Source organism: Azolla caroliniana, unplaced genomic scaffold (genome assembly GCF_043228905.1).
Source record: "Azolla caroliniana isolate FFs.n. ecotype wild unplaced genomic scaffold, voAzoCaro1.0.p SCAF_17, whole genome shotgun sequence".
Lineage (NCBI taxonomy): Eukaryota > Viridiplantae > Streptophyta > Polypodiopsida > Salviniales > Salviniaceae > Azolla > Azolla caroliniana.
This window is the reverse complement of record NW_028230452.1, coordinates 2,662,623-2,685,726: the sequence shown is the minus strand read 5'-3', so window position 1 is coordinate 2,685,726 and position 23,104 is coordinate 2,662,623. Positions and strand designations below refer to the sequence as shown.

Below are 23,104 nucleotides of genomic sequence, written 5' to 3'. Positions count from 1 at the left end.
TCTTTACCTATTTGAGTCTATTCGCTCCATCCATATTAGTACTCAGCCCCCAATTCTTCATCTTGATCAATCATGGTGACTTTGGCTATAAATATAGAATCAATGAAAAGACAGTCGGGGCGATACAACTTTTTTGGTTGAACCCCCAATATCGATTACATAGTATATCATGAAATGGAATTTCAATAATACATGTTCCCCCTATTTTCACTTGTTTCTCTCATTGTTGAGGTGGTTTTATATAGGGTCTTATTTTGTCATCTCTCATGGCAAAAATGAAAATTAAAGTACTTAACACACAACTCGCAGTAACATCATGCTCCGCTAAAAAGCTTTGCTTGCCATGATGAATTCAATGTAATTCTCAAAATTAGAAACACATAATGATGTAATGAATATGAGCAAATGTGGTGATGTTATTTTACATGGGGTGCTATATGTAATTACTCTCAATGCAATATGTGAAACCTCCTTAGCTAGCTAAAGTGCTTTTTCATGTTACACTCAAAAAGTCCTTTTATATAGAACACCCAAGCACAATGTTTTGTCCTTATGCAAGTTTCATTAATTTAATGATCTAATGACCGTATTTGTACGTGTGTGTGTTTATGTATAGTTAACCTTGCACGTCTCTAAAACATGTAACTTTCAAAAAATGTAATTGTGTGGTAAAAAGGGAATTGTAAAGTGTGGGTTTAATATCCACTTTGTCATGCGAGTGTAAATGGTCAATTAAGCATAAAGAATAGATTAACACAATCATAGTTGATGAAATATGGTTATTCACAAGACGGGATGGGAGGGAAAAAACTTTGTATGTTGTAGTTGTTATGACCCTTTTTATACAACTAATGGAAGGAAAAAAAAATGGTTATTCACTTAGAGCAGAAAGTAAGTTTAGGTGGAAAGACGATATATGTAGACTTCAAGTTCTCAAGTCTGCTATGCTACTTGTGATCAACCATTCTAAGAGCTTGCCGCATTGAGAAGGATAAGTTGTGCATGCATCATATGCAATACTCCATACCAACAAATAAGGGATTGTTACATAACCATTATGAAATTGTTTTGAACACCGCATAATTAGTCAAGTATTTACAATTACAGTGACGTAATTATGATTTATGAAATTTTTTAGAATTATCTTTGCACGACCTCATATTGCAATTGTGCTCCCAACAAGAATACACCACCATTTTGACCTCATAAGAAGGTGACAATGTATCATCTTCATTTGCTATCTCGTCCCACGACATTCCTATTGTATAGGGTTTGAAATGGTAATAAGATATTCTATATATCATTTAACTTAAATGTCATGGCTTATGATCATTAGCTTTAATCGTGTCATCGACAATTTAATGAGGATGTTATGTGATGATTGAAACTTTTGGAGGAAACTCTTATAGATGTTTATGTTTTTATTAACTTATGGTTACCCCAATTCCCTTCAAGAAACTCCTCCTTTCACTATCATACATCAATTTATTATGATCACCTTAAACTTGAAGTTTGACTTTATTATCAAATCCAAGACTCTAGGAACTGTGTTATTGACATGACCTTTATTATTTGTTGACATTGGCTAGAATCATATTCTTGTGTTTCTTCCTTTCTCATTCCAATCACTATTCCATGTTGCATGAATAGTTCAATATTGTACTAATTATACCAATGCCTCCAATGAAGATCAAAACAAAGGATGTAAAACCTTGCGTGGGTATATTTTTAAATCATTTTGACATTGTCTTAAAAAAATTATTTCCCATTCTATAAGAAACATTATTATATTTAATATTTTGACAAAATATATATTGAATGTATCCAAAAATATATAAATCTAGTTTCAATCACAACATCCAACACTACAAAGTTGGATGGAAGTAGCAATGGAAACGTTGTCATAGACGTATTTAGTTTTCAACAAACACATTCTTTTTTGGAAATTCGATGATGAGAAACAATGAGTTTGACAAGTCTTAATGGATAACCTTATGAGATTTTAGGTATTTACATATTTTGATTCTAGTTTTAGAGTTTGTTTGATCCCTTGCATGATAAAGAACAACTAGTTTGACGAGTCTTAACGAAAGAATCTCATGTACCTTTGTTGCATGTACTATTATGACTCACCAAAGACAGACAACTAATATGACAAGTCTTAGTGGAATATAGACAAGTAAATGACCTACAATTTTAACACCAAATATTTGAAAATGTGTGCATAGTTGCCATGTAAAGCAAGCCAACCATCGATGAAAATTCACATACCTTTGTCACTTGTAGTTCGTGAATGTATTCCATTCCTTTCAAATGAAGAAAATATGTGCATATAAATATGGATCAAAATACAAATTTAGAAGTGATAATAAAACATGAACGGACTTGACATGCCAAAAAATAATGCCTAATCATGTGATGCAATGCATGCTCAATGTATAGACGACTAAGTCATGACAAACTGCTCATGGATGAGATGGAAATACTAAACAATATCTCATAATGATAATACAACTTACAAGGAAGATGAAATGTGGCTATGAAGCATTGGGCATTTGTGATGCCACAAGATCGGACAAACCAAATGAAGAGACAATATCTAATACAACCACGGTTACCATGAAGGCATGAAAAAATAATACAACATGAAGGAAAACAATAGTATGAAGTATAAAGACGCGATTTAACTAGTTTTAGATAAAGATATGGTCCAAGAATAATGAGTTCAATGGTAAGAAGATGTAGAGAGGACGGGGTACATCATGGCATGTAAGTTTAGGTAATCCACACATTGGTTGTTCATTTTTCTCTCACATTTGATTGTCACGAGTCATAACTTAACAATCTATCTTCCTACATTACATCCTTGTTCAATGTAGAAACTAAAAACTTGTTTATGAATGCATGCACTAAATATAAATGCTAATTAAGAAGTCATTGCATGTTGTATCAAGTTTAAAGCTTTATTAGCAAAACAATAATTGTATCCTCAACGAATATTATTTTAGGCCCTTCATGTAAAGTTGAGTGTCTGAACAATTAAATAATACATTATACAATTTAACACTTAGATTTGATAAACCATTTTTCAACACAATCACTCTTCATACATATTCTCCATTTTTTTCTACTATTTATGTTTCATGTTTTTGGGTCATTATTCTACGAAACATATAGCTTTCTTCCATTGGATTGGTTTTAGTGAATAATTTTCATATATTTCTATTTTCAGGTATATTTTTTACTCTTACAAACCCAAAATTATGAACGGAGTTCAATGTGCACTAAATAATAACATCCGAATAAAGACATTGCATTTTCTTTGCTTTTATATGTTTTCATTTACTACTTGTATATTATATGCATGTTAAACTTTTACCTATTTTTTCAACAACGAACTCAAGAAACTTTAGATGACCGGTTCCACGCTCCCAACATACCAACTTACATGGCTATAAGACATCTTCTATCACAACTCAAAAGGTAGATAGAATGTTAAATTGTAAAGTGTGTAAGTTGTCATGAGTAACGTGCAATGCCTCGCTTTCAAATTGGGATTTTCTTAAGCACAACCATCATGATATTTTCATGACTAGAAATAAGAGATCAACACATAATGGTGGATTCAATTTAGCAAGCACACCTTTGAACGAAGGGCTCACCAGTTATGCATAAAGTCTTACATAAATCCAACATTATTTTAACAGAACAATGAAGAGGGGTTTACGTGAAGATGAAATATACTCGTGATGCCACTCAAGCATGTGAATTGGTTGAGGCCATGTAGAGGGATCAATCAATGTATAGTTCGGCAACCATGCATGGCAACATTTTTATATATTACTTTGTTAGAAGAAACACTTGTTAGGGAGCGGCTAACACCAATTAAATTTACTCGAGAACAACAAAGTATTTTACTTGAATTCAGCTATTGTTTAGAGAGTGAGCATTGCTCAAGGTTAGAGGCTAAAATAACTTGTCACATCCTTGATTGTCGAAGGAGAAAAGTACAATATGCATACATCTTTGAATAGGAAATATGAATCACAAAGCACAAATGACAGAAGAAGGTTTTTTTATATCCAAGGCGACTTTTTTTTTGGGATGTAGAAACAAGGTAAAAACAACAATAACAAAGAAATAAACATCAAACAAGACGAGAGGTTTGAGCATGTGATGGTGTGTCCCCGAAGGATGAAAGGGTGGGTTATGTGAGAAAAACGTGTAGTAGATATATTTAGTACCTAAACATGGGAAACCTCAAGGACAAAGACCGAGAGAGTACTTGGGTACAATCACACTCATCCGCAAAAACAATCGACATCGAGAAATGGGAACATAACGAAGGAACATCGGGGAATGGTGGGAAAAAAAAGTTGGGAAGTGGTTATCGATCGATAAGAAGAAGAGAGGGAGGGGGTCAAAAACATAAATAATAATAGAGCTCCTGATTGATTTTCTCTCAGAAGTGGCGAAAGGAAGGAAGGAGGAGGCTTTGATGAGGAAGAGAGGCGATAATGTAAACACGGGTTCAGGTTCGAACATAACCATGGTTACCTTTGGAATTGAACCATGGTTAAGGGCTGGCGTTTAACCATGGTTACCTTTGGAATTGAACCATGGTTAAGGGCTGGTGTTTAACCATGGTTACCTTTGGAATTTGACCATGGTTAAGGCTAGCGCTTAACCATGGTTGAGGTTGGAATTTAACCATGGTTAGGTTAGCTAAACACCGTGAATGCAAAATTTACGAAACAGGCCCTACCTATTTAATCGTCTCTTCTTCTCTAATCTTCTGTTTACTTACTTCTTCACAGTCGCGAGTCGCCATAGTTTCTTTCCTTCCTTCTCAGGCAAGCCTTTTCGCTTTCTTTTTCGCGGAGAAGGAAGGAAGGAAGGAAAGAATTACAGGAAGGAAGGCAGGAAAGAAGAAAAGGAAGGTCTGTGCAGACGCAAACCCTAGCCTGCTTTATTTTTCATCCTCTTCTCCCCATATCGCCCCAGCAGGTTTCCTCTTGCTATTATTATTACTACACCTTTTCCATGTATTGGTCTCCATTTCAGTACCTTTCAGCTCGTTTCTGATCCATGGGAGGCGATCTGCCTCCTCACGCTGTTGTGGATGGGACAGAAAAAACGATCCTCGGCTCCTCGTTCAGCCGTTTCTTCCATTTCTTCTTCAAATGGCTCGTTTCTTCACCCTCCTCCTCCATCAGATTCTGTTTCGTTCCAACCCATCAGATCTCTTGTTCCTCTCGATGTTGAACTCTCTCATAGTGCTTCAGGTATGCATTATTCTTCCCCTCTATTCCTTCCTTTCTAATCTCATGGCGTTTGTTCATTAACCTTCTGCTTCAGGTAAGGATTTGTCCTTCCTTTCATCTCACGGTCTTTTCTCCTGAACATTTCCCAAGCTCCTGATCCTTCCTTTTGTAAAAACATTTCTTTTCATGCTGTTGTTTTGTTCTTCTTTCTTCCACTCTCAGAGCAGGATCCAAGCTGAACAGTTTATTGGAACCACTTAAATAGGAATCTTTGGTGACTGACAGTCTATGTAGACTCTGACCTGAATGTCAAGTGATTCAAATTCTTGTCTGGATATAGGCTAGAATATTTTGCTACAGAAGCACTAAAATTTTGTGCAGATTGTAAAAACATTATCAATCGGAATTTCTACCAGTTACACTTGTGATTTTCCGTTTATTTTATTGAAGCACAAGAGCTTAATGCAGACTGGAAAGCTTTCCTCACAGGATCATGACAGATTGTGAGACCATAATCACAGGGTTTCTGGTATATAGAGAGTGACAGTTATTTGTAGCTATCGAAGTTGTGATTACATATGTTTCTTTGATAAAATGTGGACTTTACTGCAGATTATAGAAACTTATCTTTATCTTCTCTTGCAGTCAATGGTGTAAACCTAGAGGAAAATGTTAGAACCAATGGGGTAGAACATGCTGGCAATGGTGGAGGGCCAGGAATAAGCAAAGGTCTGGACGTAAGTAAAACATGTCAAGAAGATCTTTCAAATGTGAAGAGCGACTGCGAGAAGGCCCTTGTAGCATTAAGGAGGGGCAACAGCAACAAGGCACTGAGGCTCATAAGAGATGCGTGTGTCCGATATGAAGGCAATGCGTTGGTTCAGAGAATTCGAGGTCACATATGTATGAGACTTGCTTCCATGATTGAAGACCTAACCACTAAGCAGAGGCATCTCAAGGATGCCATTGATGCTGCTCAAAAGGCTGTCTTATTGTCTCCATGCTCAGTTGAGTACGCACAATTTCATGCACAGCTTCTATTTGAGGCAGCCACAGATAGTAAGGGCTATGAAGAAGTGGTTCAAGAGTGTCAACGAGCTCTAGAGATTGAAGATCCTGTCGATCCTGCAAAAGAGAGTCTTCATGAAGAAGGCCAACACAAGTCCACAACAGCTGAAGCACGGATTCAACTAGTACAACAGGAGCTTCGTAACCTTGTACAGAAAGCTAATATTGCATCGATTTCAAACTGGATGAAAACACTTGGAACAGGGGGGAATGAGGAGAAACTACGGTTTATCCATATGAGAAAACTTGTGGATGACCCCATGGAGCAGCGTATTTCTCAGCCTAAAAGACCCCATGAAGTAAAAAAAAGTGTAAAAACTGCAGAGGAGAAAAGGAAAGACATTGAAGTTCGAGTTGCAGCTGCTAGGCTATTACAACAGAAAAGGGATTGTTCTCCACCTCACTCCGATGATGGATCTTCTAAACCTGCTAAGGGAACTGGACGGATTCAACGCAGAAAGTCAGCGGGTGTGAACTATAAGAAACTGAATCAGGCGCAAAGTGTAGAGGAGAAAATCGAGCGTTTGAAGCCTTTTTGGAACTCTCTTTCACATGAAAAACGAGAAAAGATGTTAGAAATCCCATTGAATGTATTTAAGCAACAATTCACTTCGTTGAAACCAAATGTAAACTCTGAACTTCTTACTGAGGCTTTAGAATTTGCTCAAGGGAGGAAAACATGGAGATTTTGGATGTGCTGGAATTGTGGCGAAAAATGTACTGAATACCAAGAACATGCTGAACACATCACAGAAAAACACATTGAAGGTCTTCCTACGAAGCTTAGAAGGCTATTTCCTCTTGAGGTTGATCATGGCATGGCAGATCAGATATTGGATGAAGATTGCAGGCCCTTTGATGGTCTTCTAGCAATGAAGTTGCTCATTGGTTCTCATGAGGCAGAGATTGATCTTGAAAATCCTCAGAGCCAACAAGAGGCAACAGTAACCACTGTTCCTTTTGATTGCCTCAGTGATGAAGTTACTACATCAGTTAATAGCTCTTTAGAGTGTTCAGGTGATCCATCAAATTCAGAATTGTTTGATATTGGTGGAAACTCTACTCAATTTATATCTTCAGACAATGCAGATGGCAAAGGGGAGGAACAGGTACGAAACATCGTCTCTGATGGAAAATGTGAGAATCTGAAAACAGTAGTACGTATAAATATCGATACAAAAGGTCATGAATTCCCCTATTCTGATGATGACGAAAGAACAAAGCTCTTGCAAAAAATCTACAACTTACTTCGTATTTTGTTAAGAAACAAATGCTTAGCCACGGATCACATGGAGAAAATAATGCAATATGCACACGATGAGCTTAAAAACTTCATACCAGCCTCACCCGCTCATTATGAATTCAACACTAACTTGTTATATGTAAGATGTTTGCCATCTCTCCAACTTCGCCGCGTTCTTAGCTATTTACGTGAATTGGCCAATGCATGTGGGCTGGATCAACAACTTGATACTGGGTTGCCAGAAAGTTCACAAAATGAGGAGGATGTCATTTTGGACAGACTTTTCTTGAATGAAGATTCAACAATACTGTCTTTGGATGAGAGATTGTTGAAAGAGACTATAGGGAAGTCTAAGGAAGGTGTATTTGGTACTGGAAATGAGAACACTGTAAAACAGCATATTTACAATAATGAGATGGAACCTCAGCTTCCTCTTATGGCAATGAAAGACGGAGGCATGGCTTCTCATGCAGACATGCAGCTCTCGTGGATTTATGGGACTGCGGAGTATGAGTATCAACCGGCTGTCTGGAAACAATATAGAGAGACCCGAGCTCAGCAAGGTAGAGAAATCTTTAGAGAAATGGAGAAGGAATTTCTCTCTCTCCAAAGCCTTTGTGAAAAAAAGCATGAACAGATCCATGTTGAAGCAGCAGTAAATATGGCTGAAGCTCTATGTGTTGAGGAACTGAAGAAGAGGGAATCCAAAGTGGATGGGGTTCTTTCATGTCATGATGCAGTCCTGAGGAAACGGAAACAAGATCTCTTGGAATGTAGAGAAACTGGGCTATCATCCCAGCAGAAGTTAGAGTTAGAGGTGATAACCAGCATGTTAAGGGATGCACGGACTGTCAATCTACGCCAATTTCCATACGATAGCTCCATAACTCTGACATCCGCTCATTTGAGTGATTCAGATGAGGAGGTTGAAGATGCGTGGAGGGTTCCAGATTTTGTGCCTCAGCCAGACTCTCACATTGAGCTTGCTATCCAATGGAAAAAAGATCGTTGCACATCTGAGGTACTCTCAATTGATCTGTGAATTATTTTCGTTTTCTATCATTGCTGAATAGAGACGTGGCCATGGCAGGTAAACAAGCTGGATGCAAGAATTTTGAGGTCTATGGATACCATACAGAGATTAGAGCATAAGCTTGGAAATGCTTCCGTCCTTGATTATAGATCTGTCATGCTTCCTCTTGTCAAAAGTTTTCTAAAGGTCTTGACATGGCTTTCATTCTGTGAACTCTCTGCTATAAAATTATGGAAGGTATAATCTGCTTACACACCATTTGATAAATGATGATTCACAGACACAACTAGAGGAAGCAGCTGAAAAGGATGCAATGCAGAAGTCTGAAGCTGCCAGAGAAGCCTTTCTAGCAGAATTGTCTCGAGATGGGAAAACTACTGTGGAAAAGCTAGCCGATTCAGCCCGACCTCTTAAGGAAAAATCGAAGGACAAAAAAAAGAATAAAGAACAAAAACGTTCAAAGGATGGTAAGGTATGTAATCCACTTTCATGCTAAAGAGGAGTCTTCGAGTTACTCAATTTGCAGTTGTCCTAATAGAAATATTCTTCAAACATTGATAATATTTCACAGCAAGGTTCTGCTGCTGCTGGTGATCCACAACAAAGCTTGACCAGGTAGATACTTTCAATTTATGAATTTGGAAAGAAAAACGTTTGTGAGTGAAAATTTAGAAGCAATGAGTGGAAAATATAATGATTGAAATGTGAAAGAGATGCATGAATCCTGTATTCTTTCATTGCATCTGTTGTCGAGATCAGTCTTCATATACCGTTATTGTACGCAATAAATAATTTGATTCTTTCATATGCCAAGAAGCTTGGTGAATCTTGTTAACTGTGTTAGATCTTTAGACGGTTGGGGCATTATTCTATATTTCAAACCTTTAGGCTAAGAAATGAAAAAGTAGGCAAACAATGAATAGTATCAAGGAAGGAGGGCTCTATAAGGCTTTATCTTAAGAGTTATCTGTGAAATCTCCTTGCTTGTTTTTTGGAGGCACGTGACATTTGCTAAGTACTTAAGAAATTTCATGTTTCCACAAATGAGACACATAAAAATATTATCTTTTGAACAATATCACAAACAAATAAGAATGCTGAGAGTGAATGAGATCCGGTAAACAAAGGCTATATTTTGGAAGGATTTTTGGGCAAGTAGCTATATAATGCACGAGAGCATGACATAAGCAAACATTCAGGTGGTGGTATTGAGAGAGCACACTGGTTTGTCTGGTGTGTCTCGGTCTGCGAACTTCACCTATTTTCGCTCGTCTTGTAGGAGTGCTCTCTTTGGGCCCTATTATGTCTGCAATGTATGTGATGTCATCATGTTCATCCAAGAACTCCTCGACCTCCCAACTCCCTAGATGTGCTTACAATTGCAGTTCCGCTGCAAATTTTATCTTTGGTTTTTATTTTCCCTACTTATTTGTCTCAAGGCTCAGAGCACCTGGCTGAGAAGGGGGTTACCAATAATTATCTGCCCATCTCTGTAGAAGGCTCACCTCCCTTCCTAACAAACCTGTAATATGGCATACTTGTTTAATTGCATGGTAGTAGCACCATGTAGGTATATAGGCTGCCTGGTAGGTCCCTAATCAGTTCTACATCTTTATTGTTAAATTACAGAATGTCGTTCCTTTCCTCGTTCCCAGGTTTTGGGGAAGTTTAGAGGGTTGTCTTGTTTGAAGCTGTGTTTCATGCATTCTGCTTTCCCGTCAGTCACAGACATGCATGATGTTTTCTCTTAAAATCTGTTATGCTAACACAAAGAATTAATGGAGGCTCTAATTTCAAGTTAAGAGAGAGAGGGCTGAAAATGAGACCAAAAGCTACATCCTTTTAAAGTTTATAGATTGTCTGGTATATTTCATCTTATAAAGAGAAGAATGAAAGAAGGATGATAGAGATTGTTAGTCTTGCTGGTAACATTTTTGCAATTTTTGTAGTTTTAGATTTATTTTATATTCATTATGACTAGGTTGGTTGCGGATAGTGAAAATGCTGATGAAGATGGTTTAGAGTGGGAGCTTGATGAAGCACAGCAATTGGTAGAGGCTGAATTGAAGAGGCAGGCTGAAGTCGAGGATGAAGAGCGGAAACTAGCTGAAACTTTGGAGTTGCAACGCAGAATAGAAGAGGAAGCAAAAGAAAAGCATCTAGCAGAATTGAGAAAGAAAAATGCTGAAATGGAAATGAAGATTCCAATCCAACTCCAAGGAAATTTTGAGGACATACAAATAGGCACACAACATATTGACTGTGAAGGTATATTCAGCACATCCATTAAAGAGAGTGATCTTGCTGGAAGTCTTCCCTCTTCTTCTGTGCTGATGAATATTGATGTTTGTAAAGACGTTTCCAGTACTGGAGATGGTAGTGTTTTTGCGGATCACGACAATCTTATGGCTTCGAGTTCCTATGATCTTGTAGTTTTGCCTCACTCTGAAACTCATGAATCGGGATCTTCCAGATCGAAAAGAAGTGGCAAAAATAGGAGAAAGAGGCTGTCACGTGCTTCTCATGAGGATAATCACATAAATACGAATGGAGAACAAAGTTTTATTACTGGGTTAGAACAAACCAAATCTGTGATGGATCATGATGTGCCGGAATATAATGGCACACTTGAAGGAGCTAAACCTCTTGAAACAGGCAGCATTCTGACAACCAATTCAAGTGAGCAGACAGTCAAGTTATGAATGAACGTATGTATGCCTGCACTACAGGAACTTATATCTGAATGTCTTTTACAGGCAGTACCATGGAAAGGAAGCAAAATGGCGAGAAGGATGAAGTAAATGCTGAAAGAATTGAATGTAAGTTGTATACAAAACTTGTTGCTATATTTGATATATCAAATAAACTTTGCAGATACATAAGTACATGTTAGTGTAATTGTATGTGGTCTGGAGGTAAAATCCAAACTCTTTTACATAGGCTCAACGATGTCATACTTTGCCATATTTATGGGTTTGCATATAGAAACGGCTGATATATATCCTGAGTAACCCATTTCTCTGTGAGCTTTATGATATAATGCACTCTTTGTTTGGTAGTGACAACCTAAAAATTGTTATGAAGACAATTAGTACTCTTTTAGATGTCTTGAGCAAAACTAGAATATGCAAGGGGATAATACTGCCAGAAGATCTCATCTCATGTAAATTTTTAAGAACAGTAAAATTGCTACCACAGTTGATATTCATTTGATATAGTAAGTGTTGCTACCTTGAGTTGATTCTCCTCCATTGTGACCCTGGAGGTAGTGAGATGGTCTGATGTGAACTGTTTCAGTTTGGAACTGTTTTGGCCATTCATCCTAGGTTGTACATTTGTGTCATACAGCTTTGCAAATGTACAACCTATGATGAATGCTTTGTGATGGTAGAGTGTAGTGGGATGAAAGACCCAGTCCATTTGACGAGCTCCGCTAGATATAGAGTACATACTTTCCATTACTTCCTCAAAATTTGTGATGCCAGCTAGACAGTGATCTACATGCATTTGGTCTGCATGTAAGTTATAGTCTAGTGTTTGAGCATATTTATGCATATCTTCTCCTCTAAAATCTATGCAAACCTCATCTTTCTCTACCTTTAAGTTGTCTCCATGCAGCACTTGGGTTTATAAAGAAGGTTCTAAATGAATGAACCAATGCAAGTCTAGGAAGTCGATTTAAATCTGTTTTTGAACCTTAAGCATGCATTCCATAATCCTCACAACAATCACTTGGTGCCTGATACTTCGAACTGAATACCAAATTTGGGTTTGATCTAATACATATGGAAAGGTTTACAGGACAAGCTTGGTGCCATATGATGGCATCCTTGTTCTTGAGAACATATGCACAACTGAATCATGGTCCTGCTTGGTGTCATGAACAAAGAGAAATGTCTCTAGTTGTTGTGGCTCTTTCAAGAGTTTACAAATATCTGTGGTTGGTATACGTTTCACCAAACCTGGATCTGAAGTTTTAAAAGACTATTATGACACCGATGAAATTGCAAAAAGGAAAGAATAATCTAGGACAGTGATTGGTTTTGAGCCAATGCAAAGTTACCCCTTTTCTCTGGCATTTTAATTGAAGCACAGAATCAGTTGAAGATTACAGGGTATTCTTCTCAATTGGTGAGAGAAACATAACCACTTACATGAAGAGAAACACTAGTTGGGATGGCAGGAAAAAGTCGCGATTCCAGTGTGGTCCTACTTTGGCCAGGGTGTTTTCTTGTACAGCATGAATGTTCCTTATCTGTTCTGAAGAAGTCTGCCAAAAGCTCCCTTGCTAAGCTGAAATTGCTGTCTATAATAGTATCTCTCTAGTAGAGAGAATATATTTTCTTTATTTATACTCGCTACTAAAGCTAATCATGCATGTTGGATGTGTGTATTGATTTCTGCAGATCCCTCAGATCATACATTAAGACAGCTAAAAGCAGACCAAGATGCTGAAGAACGTTTCCAAGCAGACCTAGAACAAGCTATGCGACAGAGCCTAGGTGACTATCATTGTGAAATATTTCTGATTTGGTTGCTAATTTCTGGGCCCCTCTTCATTACTTTCCTTGTTTGTTTGTAGCTAATGCTGCAGAATACTCATCCGTAATTTCAGACATAGACTTGTCAACTAGCAGTGATATTATTGTTCCTCAGAAGAAACGAAACATTTCAGAAGAAGTTGGCAAAGGTCTTCAAAATGAAATTGGTCAATACAATTGCTTCTTGAACGTTGTCATACAGGTGGTGATTGTAAAGAAAATTAATAATAAATTATATATCATCATGCCTGAACTACGATTACATTGTAATTAATTTAATTAAAGTAAGATGCATGATGTTTTCATAGCGTAGGAGATTAAAACTTTCCAGAATGTATAAGGTACTGTGTCATAAGATCATTTAATGCTTTTGCAAGTTTGAAAATTGGGTACAGCAACTTTCAATCAGAAACATTCTAAAATTTCCTGGTAACCGATTTTAGGCGTTTCCTCTTATTAACTCTTGCTTTACATTTGGGGCTTTGTTAATGAGGTCTACTTACTAGTTCCTCTGATGACAGATGGCCTTATAGGTCAGTTAGAGTTTCGAAGAAGTTTGCAGCTCGTTGTTGCTTTTCATTTCTCTGTTTGGACTATGCCACATAGGCATTGATCTTCCTTTTGGTCTCAGTTGTGAGACTGCTTCAATTTGAGTTTGCCATGATGGCCAAGTCTATTTTGTAAGTAGGTTGTCCGTTACCCCATCACTGTTCCAACTGCAACATGATTTTAGAGATCCTGAGGTGGCACTTCCTTACGGACATGAAGATTTGCACAGAAAATATTACAGCGTGATCAATTGGGTCTGGATTTATCTCGTACCCCAATGTTTGGCCTTTTATATATTTTATTTATTTATTCTAGCTTCCAGTATATTAACAGAGAGGTGGATATTGACACTACAAGACAAAGACCAGGGCTATCAGAGAGGTCATGGGATGCCATATATCTCTCCCTTTATTCCTATCCTGCGTCCTTATCATGAGTTGGAAATGAGCACATCCCACCTAGGAAACGGAGAGGTCTTTTTGCACCATTTCTTAGTGATAATAACAAATAACCTGTATAATATCTGTATAATCGGTGAAGAAGTTTAATACCTGTATAATCAAGCACAAGAACAAAGATATATGAGTGAAGAAGTTTCATGGCAAACCTGATTCTACTTGAATCAACCCAGTGACTTTGTAATTCTTAATGTGTATCATTTGATGATTTTTTTCTGAAATGATATATCCAGGCAACTTGATTGAAATGTTTAATGTCTTTCAGTCACTGTGGCATTTGCAAAGATTTCGGGAGGAGCTACTTGATGATTCAAGCTCTCATCACGTACACATGGGTGATCCATGTGTTGTATGTGCATTGAGGGAGATATTTGTTGGATTGAACTCTCCTTCATCAGATTCTACCAAGGAAATAGTTGCACCAACAACATTAAGAATCGCTCTTAGCAATTTATCCTCTCAGAAGGATTTCTTCCAGGAGGTAAACCATCAGCTTGTGAGTCCATCTTGTTTCTTAATTATGCCACCTTCGGCTTTGTATTCTCACTTTATCAAGTTATATGCAGGCTCAGATGAATGATGCATCAGAAGTTCTTGCAGTTGTTTTTGAATGCATTCATAAGGCATTTGCAACCAATTCTGTTTTGTCGGATGGAGATTCTGATACTGGAAGTGGAGTTGGATTTTGGGAATGCCACGATAACTTACCCTGTATTGCTCACAGTCTTTTTGCTCTTGATATTGCTAGGCAAATGAATTGCACAAAGTGTGGGTTGGAATCAAGGCATCTAAAGTATACTACTTTCTTTCACAACATAAATGCGAATTCCTTGCGTACTGCGAAGGTAACAAAGTGTTGATTATTGAAATGCGAGTTTGTCTCTAATTGATCCATGAATGAACATCTTAAAAACTGAGTTATTTGATCAGATTCTGTATCAAGAAAACTCGTTAGACGAGCTGCTTAGACTCGTTGAAATGAACGAGTTCTTGGCATGTGATGTTGAAATGGGTGGATGTGGTCAGCAGAATTATATCCACTATCTACTTCGTTCTGCACCTCATGTTTTTATCACAGGTTTGTGTCCTTGTGTTATTTTACTTAAATTTGATAAATTTGGCTCTAACTTCATAGTTTCTACTGCAGTTTTGGGGTGGCAAAATTGCAGGGAGAGTTTTGAAGATATTTCTGCGACAATGGATGCTATTGCAGTTGATATGGATGTTGGCATTGTTTATTGTGGCCTTGACAGTGGGTTTAGGCATCGATTAGTCTCGGTGGTTGGTATTTTCTTCATATACACATTTCCATGATTGGCATATTCTCAATGTCAGATGATAATGATTTTATTGTGCCTTAGATTTGCTACTACGGGCAGCACTACCATTGTTTTGCTTTCAACCATGAAATTGGAAGATGGGTAATGTTCGATGACACAACAGTCAAGGTATGTATCTCCAGATGTAGCCCAGATTTCTCCAGATGAAATTTGAATATTGTGATGATTTTAATGTTTGAATAGGTTATTGGCGCATATGAGGATGTAGTGGATACTTGTCGCAGAGGTCATCTACAGCCACAAGTTCTCTTCTATGAGGCTTCTCAAAGATAAGTTTTTATCAAAAAGTAAAATAGGTAGGTTATGGGAGGAGCTCACGGCAGTTTGATCATAAGGATAGAATTAGGTGCCGCGATCATCAAATCATTTCACTCTGTTCACAATTTGATTCATTTTAGATCAAGAGTGAGATTGAATCAAGTTCTCAAGCAAAAGCTCCATAACGTCAATAGGATGCAATGATGACATATTTCATGTCATATTGATTCTGCAACACAGTTTGAAACAACCAAACCAATATCAAGGCATCGACGCACACATCCAAAGTGTGTAACAATCCACTTGTATGAGCTCCCTTTTTCATCCTTTATCCAGGGTTACAAGTATGTCCAACAGGATGAATTACCATCAAGGTGCGGAGTGTGGGTTTTGAGAAAATTTTGTAATGAGGACCTCACAAATTTCACAATGTTAATCCAGTAACTTATTTAATAGGGCTATACTACATCTTTCTTCGACATCTCTCTTCTACTTGTAGATTTTATGCCTTCTAGGTAAGAAACAAAGAACTTCAATAAGCAATTGAGTTAGATAGTAGACTGGCGATTTGAAAAAAATCATTGAAGTATGGCATACCACCCGAACTTGTATACCCAAGGTCCTTACTCGTGCCGACTGTTGATATACTATGGTGAAAATCAAAACATGTCTTATAGGGCAAGTATTATTTTATTTAACAATTTTATAATAGTAAGAGATGTTCCTATTCTGTACCCTTTTATATCGCTTATCTAACTGATGTACGAGCTGGGATGTTCATTTTATGTATATTCATGAGAGTTCTATTCAAATTCCTGAGTAATGTAAATATCAAAAGTTCATAGCTGTGGTACATACATTGGAGAGTTCAGTTTAGGTCATGTAAAATGATTTTTATTCTACAGCAAGCTGTAACCATTTGATAGCATGAAATGGGTGAAATTGAAGAAGCATCTATAAACATGAGAAGTAGGACTATTTTTAGTGCCAAATGCCAGACAATATGAACATCTAAATGACGCATTTTAACTTGTGAAACATCCTTAGCTTCATTAACATGATGCAATCAAACTGCTACTATAGGCTACAAGCACCTAGATTCTTGAATTCTCTTCATGGTAAAATCTAAGTTCCATATCAAATCTAGGGATTCTTTGGATTGTGATATAAGTTCTTTGTTTGATTCCCATTCTTCTGATCTGGAGTCTGGAATATGAGTTAAAACGAGCTTATTGCATCTTGATCTGGAGTTTGAAATATATTTTGATATCGTTAACCCTTTCCTTACCGGACTTAGAATAATTGGTATTTCCCATGCTTCCAGTCAATGTGAAGAGCAAAAGAAACACAATGCCTCTAGAGAGAATGACAGTTCACTAAAACTGGTCAATAACCATCTATATGCATCTGGATATGTTAAGATTACATACTCTTGAGACAAACGCAGGAGGAGTGACCTAAGTGAAAGAATGAGTGTCTTCATAATGAGCTTTAGATGTGTTACTGGTCTATCCATGGCAGTTGCTTGCCTAGGCACAAATTTCTGGACATGTCAACTCGCGTTTGATAGACATCATTTGCACACAACTGCATATGTATATATATATATATATATATATATAAAATCTTTTGCCTCCTTGTGGATGGGGTCAACATGTGAAGGACATGGATAAGACACAAATGCTTAGTTCCCCAGAATTGTCACCTTTGAAAATGTCTACTTAATTCTCAACCCACAAGCTTCATAGCAACCGGTGTGTCGCTTCGAGCAATGTGATCTGAGGATGTGTTCTTTTGCTCTCAAGAAGTCATGATTTGATTGATGATATGTTTTGTTTGAGACCATGCAAGCATCCTAATCTAATCCTAAATTTTAATGTTGCAATATTAGTATCGACACTTCTTGTTATATTTTGATAAGTGAAAACCAACAACTTTGCTTTTTAAAAGGCGATGATGTCAAAGTTCATTATGCTACAGGTTTGTTATTGAAATATTAGTTTAATGAAATCTTTATAAAATATCTAAACAACATTGAATGTGGAAAAGGGCTTGAAAATGACAATGTCACTAAAGAATATCTATGTTTGCAATGATAAGTATATGTATATATACATGGTCCCTGGACTCTAGTATCTTTACCCATAAATGGTGTTACACAATCACACACAACAAAGGTTGCGGGACTAATTGATAATAACGTGGGCACTCTTGGAATCATACAAATTCTACCTTAGAGAATTTCTAATCATGCATTAAGATTCAATGCAACTAGATAACCATCATATAAGACTTTTACTTTAGAATCTTAATAGTGTTGATGATAACATAGCCTAATTCTCCTTCTTTCCCCAATATTCAAAGATTAGAACTTTGAAAAACTTAATCATTTCATCATTTAACATATGTCTCCATACGTAAGGCAACTAACTAGTTCCTATCACCAATGTAGTGCTTGTAGACTCATTCCTTTCAAATCCAACTCCAATATGGGTCTTATATTCTCTACGTGCACTGTAATTAAATGTATACAATTGTTGATAGTATGCATGTGATGGTTTTCAGAAAAATTTCACTGATTGCAAGACATAAGATGAGATTTATGCGCTTTGTGCATGACGAGATGTTTATGTTCACATACATGATTAGTCCATTAGGTTAAAAAAGGTGTGATATGGAGTATGGTATTGGGACATCGATAGGTAAGGAACAACATGACATGAACATTCAGTCCATCCTAATAACATGAATGCCCTAGGTGATAGGTGACACAAAACCGAAATGTGTTAGGTTGACTTGGTGACAAAAAGCCGAACGAACTCTAGGAGCGGGAACATAATAACGATAATTGTCATTGTCCGAGGGATAAGAAGGTTCCAGTGTTTGAAGCATGCATGGCCGAGTATGGGATTTGGCAAAAGAGAGTGAGTTAGTTCCAAAGCATGCATGATTTGTGTCGATATGGGGACCTAGCAAAAGACAGTTCTCGTTCCAATTCTATATGGTGTAGTAACAGGGACCTTGAAGAAACCCATGTCGAGTTCCAGGAGCGGGAAGCCGACAACCCCATCCTAGGTTTTGGGTCCGAGAAACCCAAAGCAAACAAAACACATTCCGAGTTGTCGATTTTCGACACATGCATGTGTTTCTCACATGAGCACCCATTTCCCCTTTGGCTAAGCAACTAAATAAATAATGTATACAAATAACAGAAGTCTCTCTACAGAGAGAGAGAGAGAGAGAGAGAGAGAGAGAGAGAGAGAGATCCATCACAGGGGAAGAGAGATCATCTCTGCATCGAGCTCCTCCATCTCCCTTGCCCTCTCCCATAATCATGCATAACTAGTGGCAAGCTTATAGGAGGAGGAGGAGGAGGAGGAGGAGAAGAAGAAGAAGAAGAAGAAGAAGAAGAAGGTGCAGGTGAGAAATGGCCATATCTGATACATGGCTAAAAGAGTTTGACGAGGCTATGAAGCTTGCCGATGATATCTCTAATCGGCTCAGGGAGCGTGATTCGATCCTCTCTTCTGGTGGAGACCCCGGTCAGCTTGTCTCTTCTACAAGGCGCAAGATCACTGTGCTAGGGACTTGCTTGGATAGACTCGAATCATTACTTCAGAACCCACCCGACAAACCCATCCTGTAAGTGCTGTTTTGTATCATCTCTCCATTATTATATATCGCAATGGCCCATGTTCTCTCATCTCCTCTTCACTAGAACTCTGGTTGCAATGTACTTACAAACAGAACAAAAGTAGATGGTAACATATACTTGTCCTGCTAGAATTCCGTAATTTCTATTGTTTTGTCTCATAATTCACTATTATTAAGGAACATAAACAATCAATAAGTATATTAAGTAAGTAGATAATGATTGATGCATTGACTTTCTGGGTTTAGGATTGTGAATTAGTCATGTCCCTATCAATGATTTGTCCTTCAAATTCCTGGTTTTAGGAATGATGTCGAACAAGCCATTTGATTGTTTAGGTATGATTTACATCCAGCCTTTTGAATTGCATTCAAAACTCTCGAGCTGTTTTTATTAATCAGTATACACAAGATAGAACTTGACATAAAAAATGCAAAAGTTTCCTATTCTATTATATATGTCAATATTAATACACAGTATATGTCAGACACAAACGAAACACAAAAAGTCTCCTGTTCTATTATATATCAGCATTTAGTGATAAAAACTACATCACCATTCAGGTCTTCGCTGCTCTGAAGTAATCTTTCAACTTCAAGGACTCGGGTGATGATGATATTTACATGCGAAAATAAACTCTCTTTACTGTGATAAATGCCAATTGATGCGTCCATCTTATTGAGCACATGCAAAAGACAGATAGCAATAATGTTGATATACCATGTGAATTGCAGATGAAAAAAATCCCATGTATACTGCACATAAAAGTATAAAGAGGTGATTTAAACTCTCAGCCCCTGTTAACAATCCATGTGAATAAAGCGTCCTAAACAAATTATAATAATAATGAAGATCCAAAGATGATAAAAAGGAGAATTCTTCGGGCGAAATTGGGTAGTTACATTAATACTTCTAAATTCTAATAATATCTCAATTGGACCATCTTTAAGAGGATGTGATGTGTACATGCTAATGTTCAATCTATCTAAAACTGTGTAAATAGATGCCTAAAATAAAATGTATCACTGGAATCCTGACACACATTTAATTCTGTAGGGATGATGAGGAGCTATACCGAAGACAAGATATGCTGTTGGGTGTACGTTTCAAGACGAATCAAATGGCAGCAAGTTTTAGCACATCGCCTACAAATAGGTAAGGGGAGCATTTCTGATGGATATGTAGACATTTTAAGGCCTCTGTTACCTTTCATATGAATGTTATATGCATGGTGTGGGGTTCTCTTGATGTTATAATAATCATCATTGTACAGTTTATGAAGCATGCCAAATTGAATTTTAAGTTGTGTTACTAAATTGTAGGATGCTTCATGGAATGGAAGATAATGCTTTTTAGAGGGATGCATGTTAGTTTAACACATTGCTAATACATTTGTAGGATGTTGCTTCATGCTAGTGGAAAGGAAGAAAGTGCATGCGAAGACAGAGACATCTTTGATCTTAGTTTGATAAATAAAGGTAACACCATGACCTACTACAGTTACCTCACAATTGTATCAATTCATTCATTGATTTCAACTGCAATGGAATAGCTGATACAGCCAGAAAAGAAAAAGTGAATGCCTCTGTGGACATAGCAGAAGATATGAACCTGCATACTCCACTACTTTCGGTAAGCATGTGAACATACAACGATTCGTCCGATATTTTTCTTTCCTCAATTCATCATCATTTTGTACTTACCCTTCCTCTATGTTGTTTTATGATGACTCTTCAGAGCCAGGAGAGTAATTCACCAACATTACGAATGAAGGTTGGTACCCATGCATTGACAGTTTATAGGGAATCTATATTTTCTTAGGAGATGTTTAATCTGACAAATTTTGCAATCCTGGTTATTATTATGCATCAGACTAAAGAAAAGATCAGCAGGTATTGGAACCCACGAATCCGACAGATTCTAAGTTTATGCTGTCTTACCATTGTGGCCGTTCTCCTGCTTTTGATAGTGTACTATCTATTTCATTAGCACAGAGAAATATAAGTTGGTATATCAATTCGTTTCTTCATTCACCTTAAATGCTTTCCAGCACCCAACAAAACGCAAAACACACTTGAGAAACAGAAAGACTTTATTGCATGCCAATTTACATACGAGTGTCTGTTATGAAAGACTGCAAATTTATTATATGCTTTACCCAAATACAGGAGAGTTTTTTTCAGCATTGTGGAGAAGACACGGGTTAGTATAGTTAAGGCAATTGGAGACTACAAATAATTTGCTGATGTATATCACTGCCACGGCAATATTAATGGCAAACGTTTTACAATTTGACAATTATTGTGCCAATAATTAAAATTCATTTGTTGTAACAAATGTTACGAGTAAGATTCATGAATTTTGTAGATTATTGATACTGTTTCAAGATTTGTTTTCCATTTTATTAGTATATGGTTGAATTTTAAATTTATGACATTGTTTCCTTAGACCTTCCAAATTAATGGCTTTGTCTTCTCTTTACTTTCAAAATTAATGTAAATTGTATTCTTATCAGGTTTGGGATTTATAATCTCAGTGATCTATCTCTCGGCCATAGGTTTCCTCACTTTCTTCCAACACATAGCATAACATACTAGAAGGTTCTTGAAGTTCGAATGTATGCCTTTTACCCTAACAAGATCAATCAAACAAACTGAAAAGTACTAATGCGGCATATAGCATAAGAATCCGACTGTCTCTGTGTGCTCAAAGGAAGAGTTCTGTTATTAACTAAACCAATTTAGAAAGCGTCCACAGTTATTAGTATACCTAGAGGTGATAAGAGGTCATAACCAGAAATCGATCAAAAAACCTCTGATTTTTCCCAGGATGAAGACACACTAAACTGCTATAATGAGTTCGGAAATAAGTTCAATCCATACCTAAACAAAACGAAACTTTGCGTCCGACACATGATTCAAAGTGAATGTGCATTCCCATGAGACTGCCATAGAGTGAAGAATAACTGAAAATAACTCTTCACAGCGACAATTGCTCAGAGAAGCCTAAAACTCCGATTTACCTAGAGATGACGAGAGGCAAGATCACAGGATTAGAACCTTCAAAAGCCCCTGCTTTTTTCTCAGGCATATAGATGCACACAATTCTAATGTCAAGCTGTCCCTTATGATGAAAACAAATAAATAGGACAAGGAAACCGAGTCGGCCTTGCATAAACAGGTGGGATCAGAAAGACGTTTGATTCGATACACGAGAATGGAAATCTCTAGCAAATCAATGAGACTAACTTCGGATCTCAAGAGAAAGTTCAGTACGTGTGTAGAAGAGATGGGATGCTGGTGCTGCTTCCCGTGTAGAATTTCCATTCCAGGGTGAGAGAGAGAGAGAGAGAAGCACTTGTTGGAGGCAAGGATGGGCAAGAAACACAGAAGCTTTTCCTTCGCAATCCTCTGCTTCTTTCTCAGGCCTACAACAAGTGGTGGAGGTGGAAGCAGAGGCAGAGGTAGAGACAGAGACAGAGCAAATTAGGGTTTCTGAGGGGGAGAAACGTTAGGGTTTTAAAGAAGATAGCACGGGCGGTTTCACACTAGGGAGCCCAACCCGCCCACTCACTCACTTTCCCTTAGGAAGGGCCCAAATGGAATCGTATCGACCAATTCTTCTCATGTATAGACAAACAAACAAAAGACCATATGGGATTTACATCCTTCGAAGCGAAAGCTCGACATTATTGATAT

At 37.3% G+C, this 23,104-nt stretch overlaps 2 protein-coding genes across 3 annotated transcripts; both read left to right on the top strand.

Annotated features, from left to right (window-relative positions):
• The first annotated feature begins 5,011 nt into the window (after window positions 1-5,011).
• On the top strand, window positions 5,012-16,490 carry LOC147852803 (uncharacterized). Of its 2 annotated transcripts, XM_087333235.1 has the most exons (16): window positions 5,012-5,285; window positions 5,910-8,596; window positions 8,666-8,794; window positions 8,889-9,080; window positions 9,180-9,223; window positions 10,590-10,876; window positions 10,964-11,287; window positions 11,365-11,427; window positions 13,015-13,110; window positions 13,191-13,351; window positions 14,422-14,637; window positions 14,723-15,001; window positions 15,087-15,234; window positions 15,304-15,437; window positions 15,518-15,604; window positions 15,680-16,490. In XM_087333235.1, exons 1-16 carry the CDS (start codon window positions 5,123-5,125, stop codon window positions 15,767-15,769), a joined length of 5,100 nt encoding a protein of 1,699 aa, XP_087189361.1. In that variant the 5' UTR covers window positions 5,012-5,122; the 3' UTR covers window positions 15,770-16,490. The 2 variants fall into 2 exon arrangements, with proteins under 2 accessions (XP_087189361.1, XP_087189360.1); XM_087333234.1 differs by having other exon boundaries at window positions 10,590-11,287.
• Window positions 16,491-18,988: 2,498 nt separating this feature from the next.
• LOC147852802 (uncharacterized) lies at window positions 18,989-21,439 on the top strand. Its single transcript, XM_087333294.1, has 6 exons — window positions 18,989-19,396; window positions 20,463-20,561; window positions 20,805-20,884; window positions 20,959-21,038; window positions 21,144-21,179; window positions 21,279-21,439. Exons 1-6 carry the CDS (start codon window positions 19,182-19,184, stop codon window positions 21,393-21,395), a joined length of 627 nt encoding a protein of 208 aa, XP_087189420.1. The 5' UTR covers window positions 18,989-19,181; the 3' UTR covers window positions 21,396-21,439.
• Window positions 21,440-23,104: the final 1,665 nt, after the last annotated feature.

Bases quoted from the DNA above. Each gene is read 5' to 3' on its own strand.
- LOC147852803 (XM_087333234.1), top strand. From the start codon at position 5,123: ATGGGACAGAAAAAACGATCCTCGGCTCCTCGTTCAGCCGTTTCTTCC. The intron at 9,224-10,589 runs GTAGATACTTTC...CATTATGACTAG, and splicing joins CCACAACAAAGCTTGACCAG to GTTGGTTGCGGATAGTGAAA. The intron at 15,605-15,679 runs GTATGTATCTCC...ATGTTTGAATAG, and splicing joins TCGATGACACAACAGTCAAG to GTTATTGGCGCATATGAGGA.
- LOC147852802 (XM_087333294.1), top strand. From the start codon at position 19,182: ATGGCCATATCTGATACATGGCTAAAAGAGTTTGACGAGGCTATGAAG. The intron at 19,397-20,462 runs GTAAGTGCTGTT...TTAATTCTGTAG, and splicing joins CCACCCGACAAACCCATCCT to GGATGATGAGGAGCTATACC. The intron at 20,885-20,958 runs GTAACACCATGA...GCAATGGAATAG, and splicing joins TCTTAGTTTGATAAATAAAG to CTGATACAGCCAGAAAAGAA.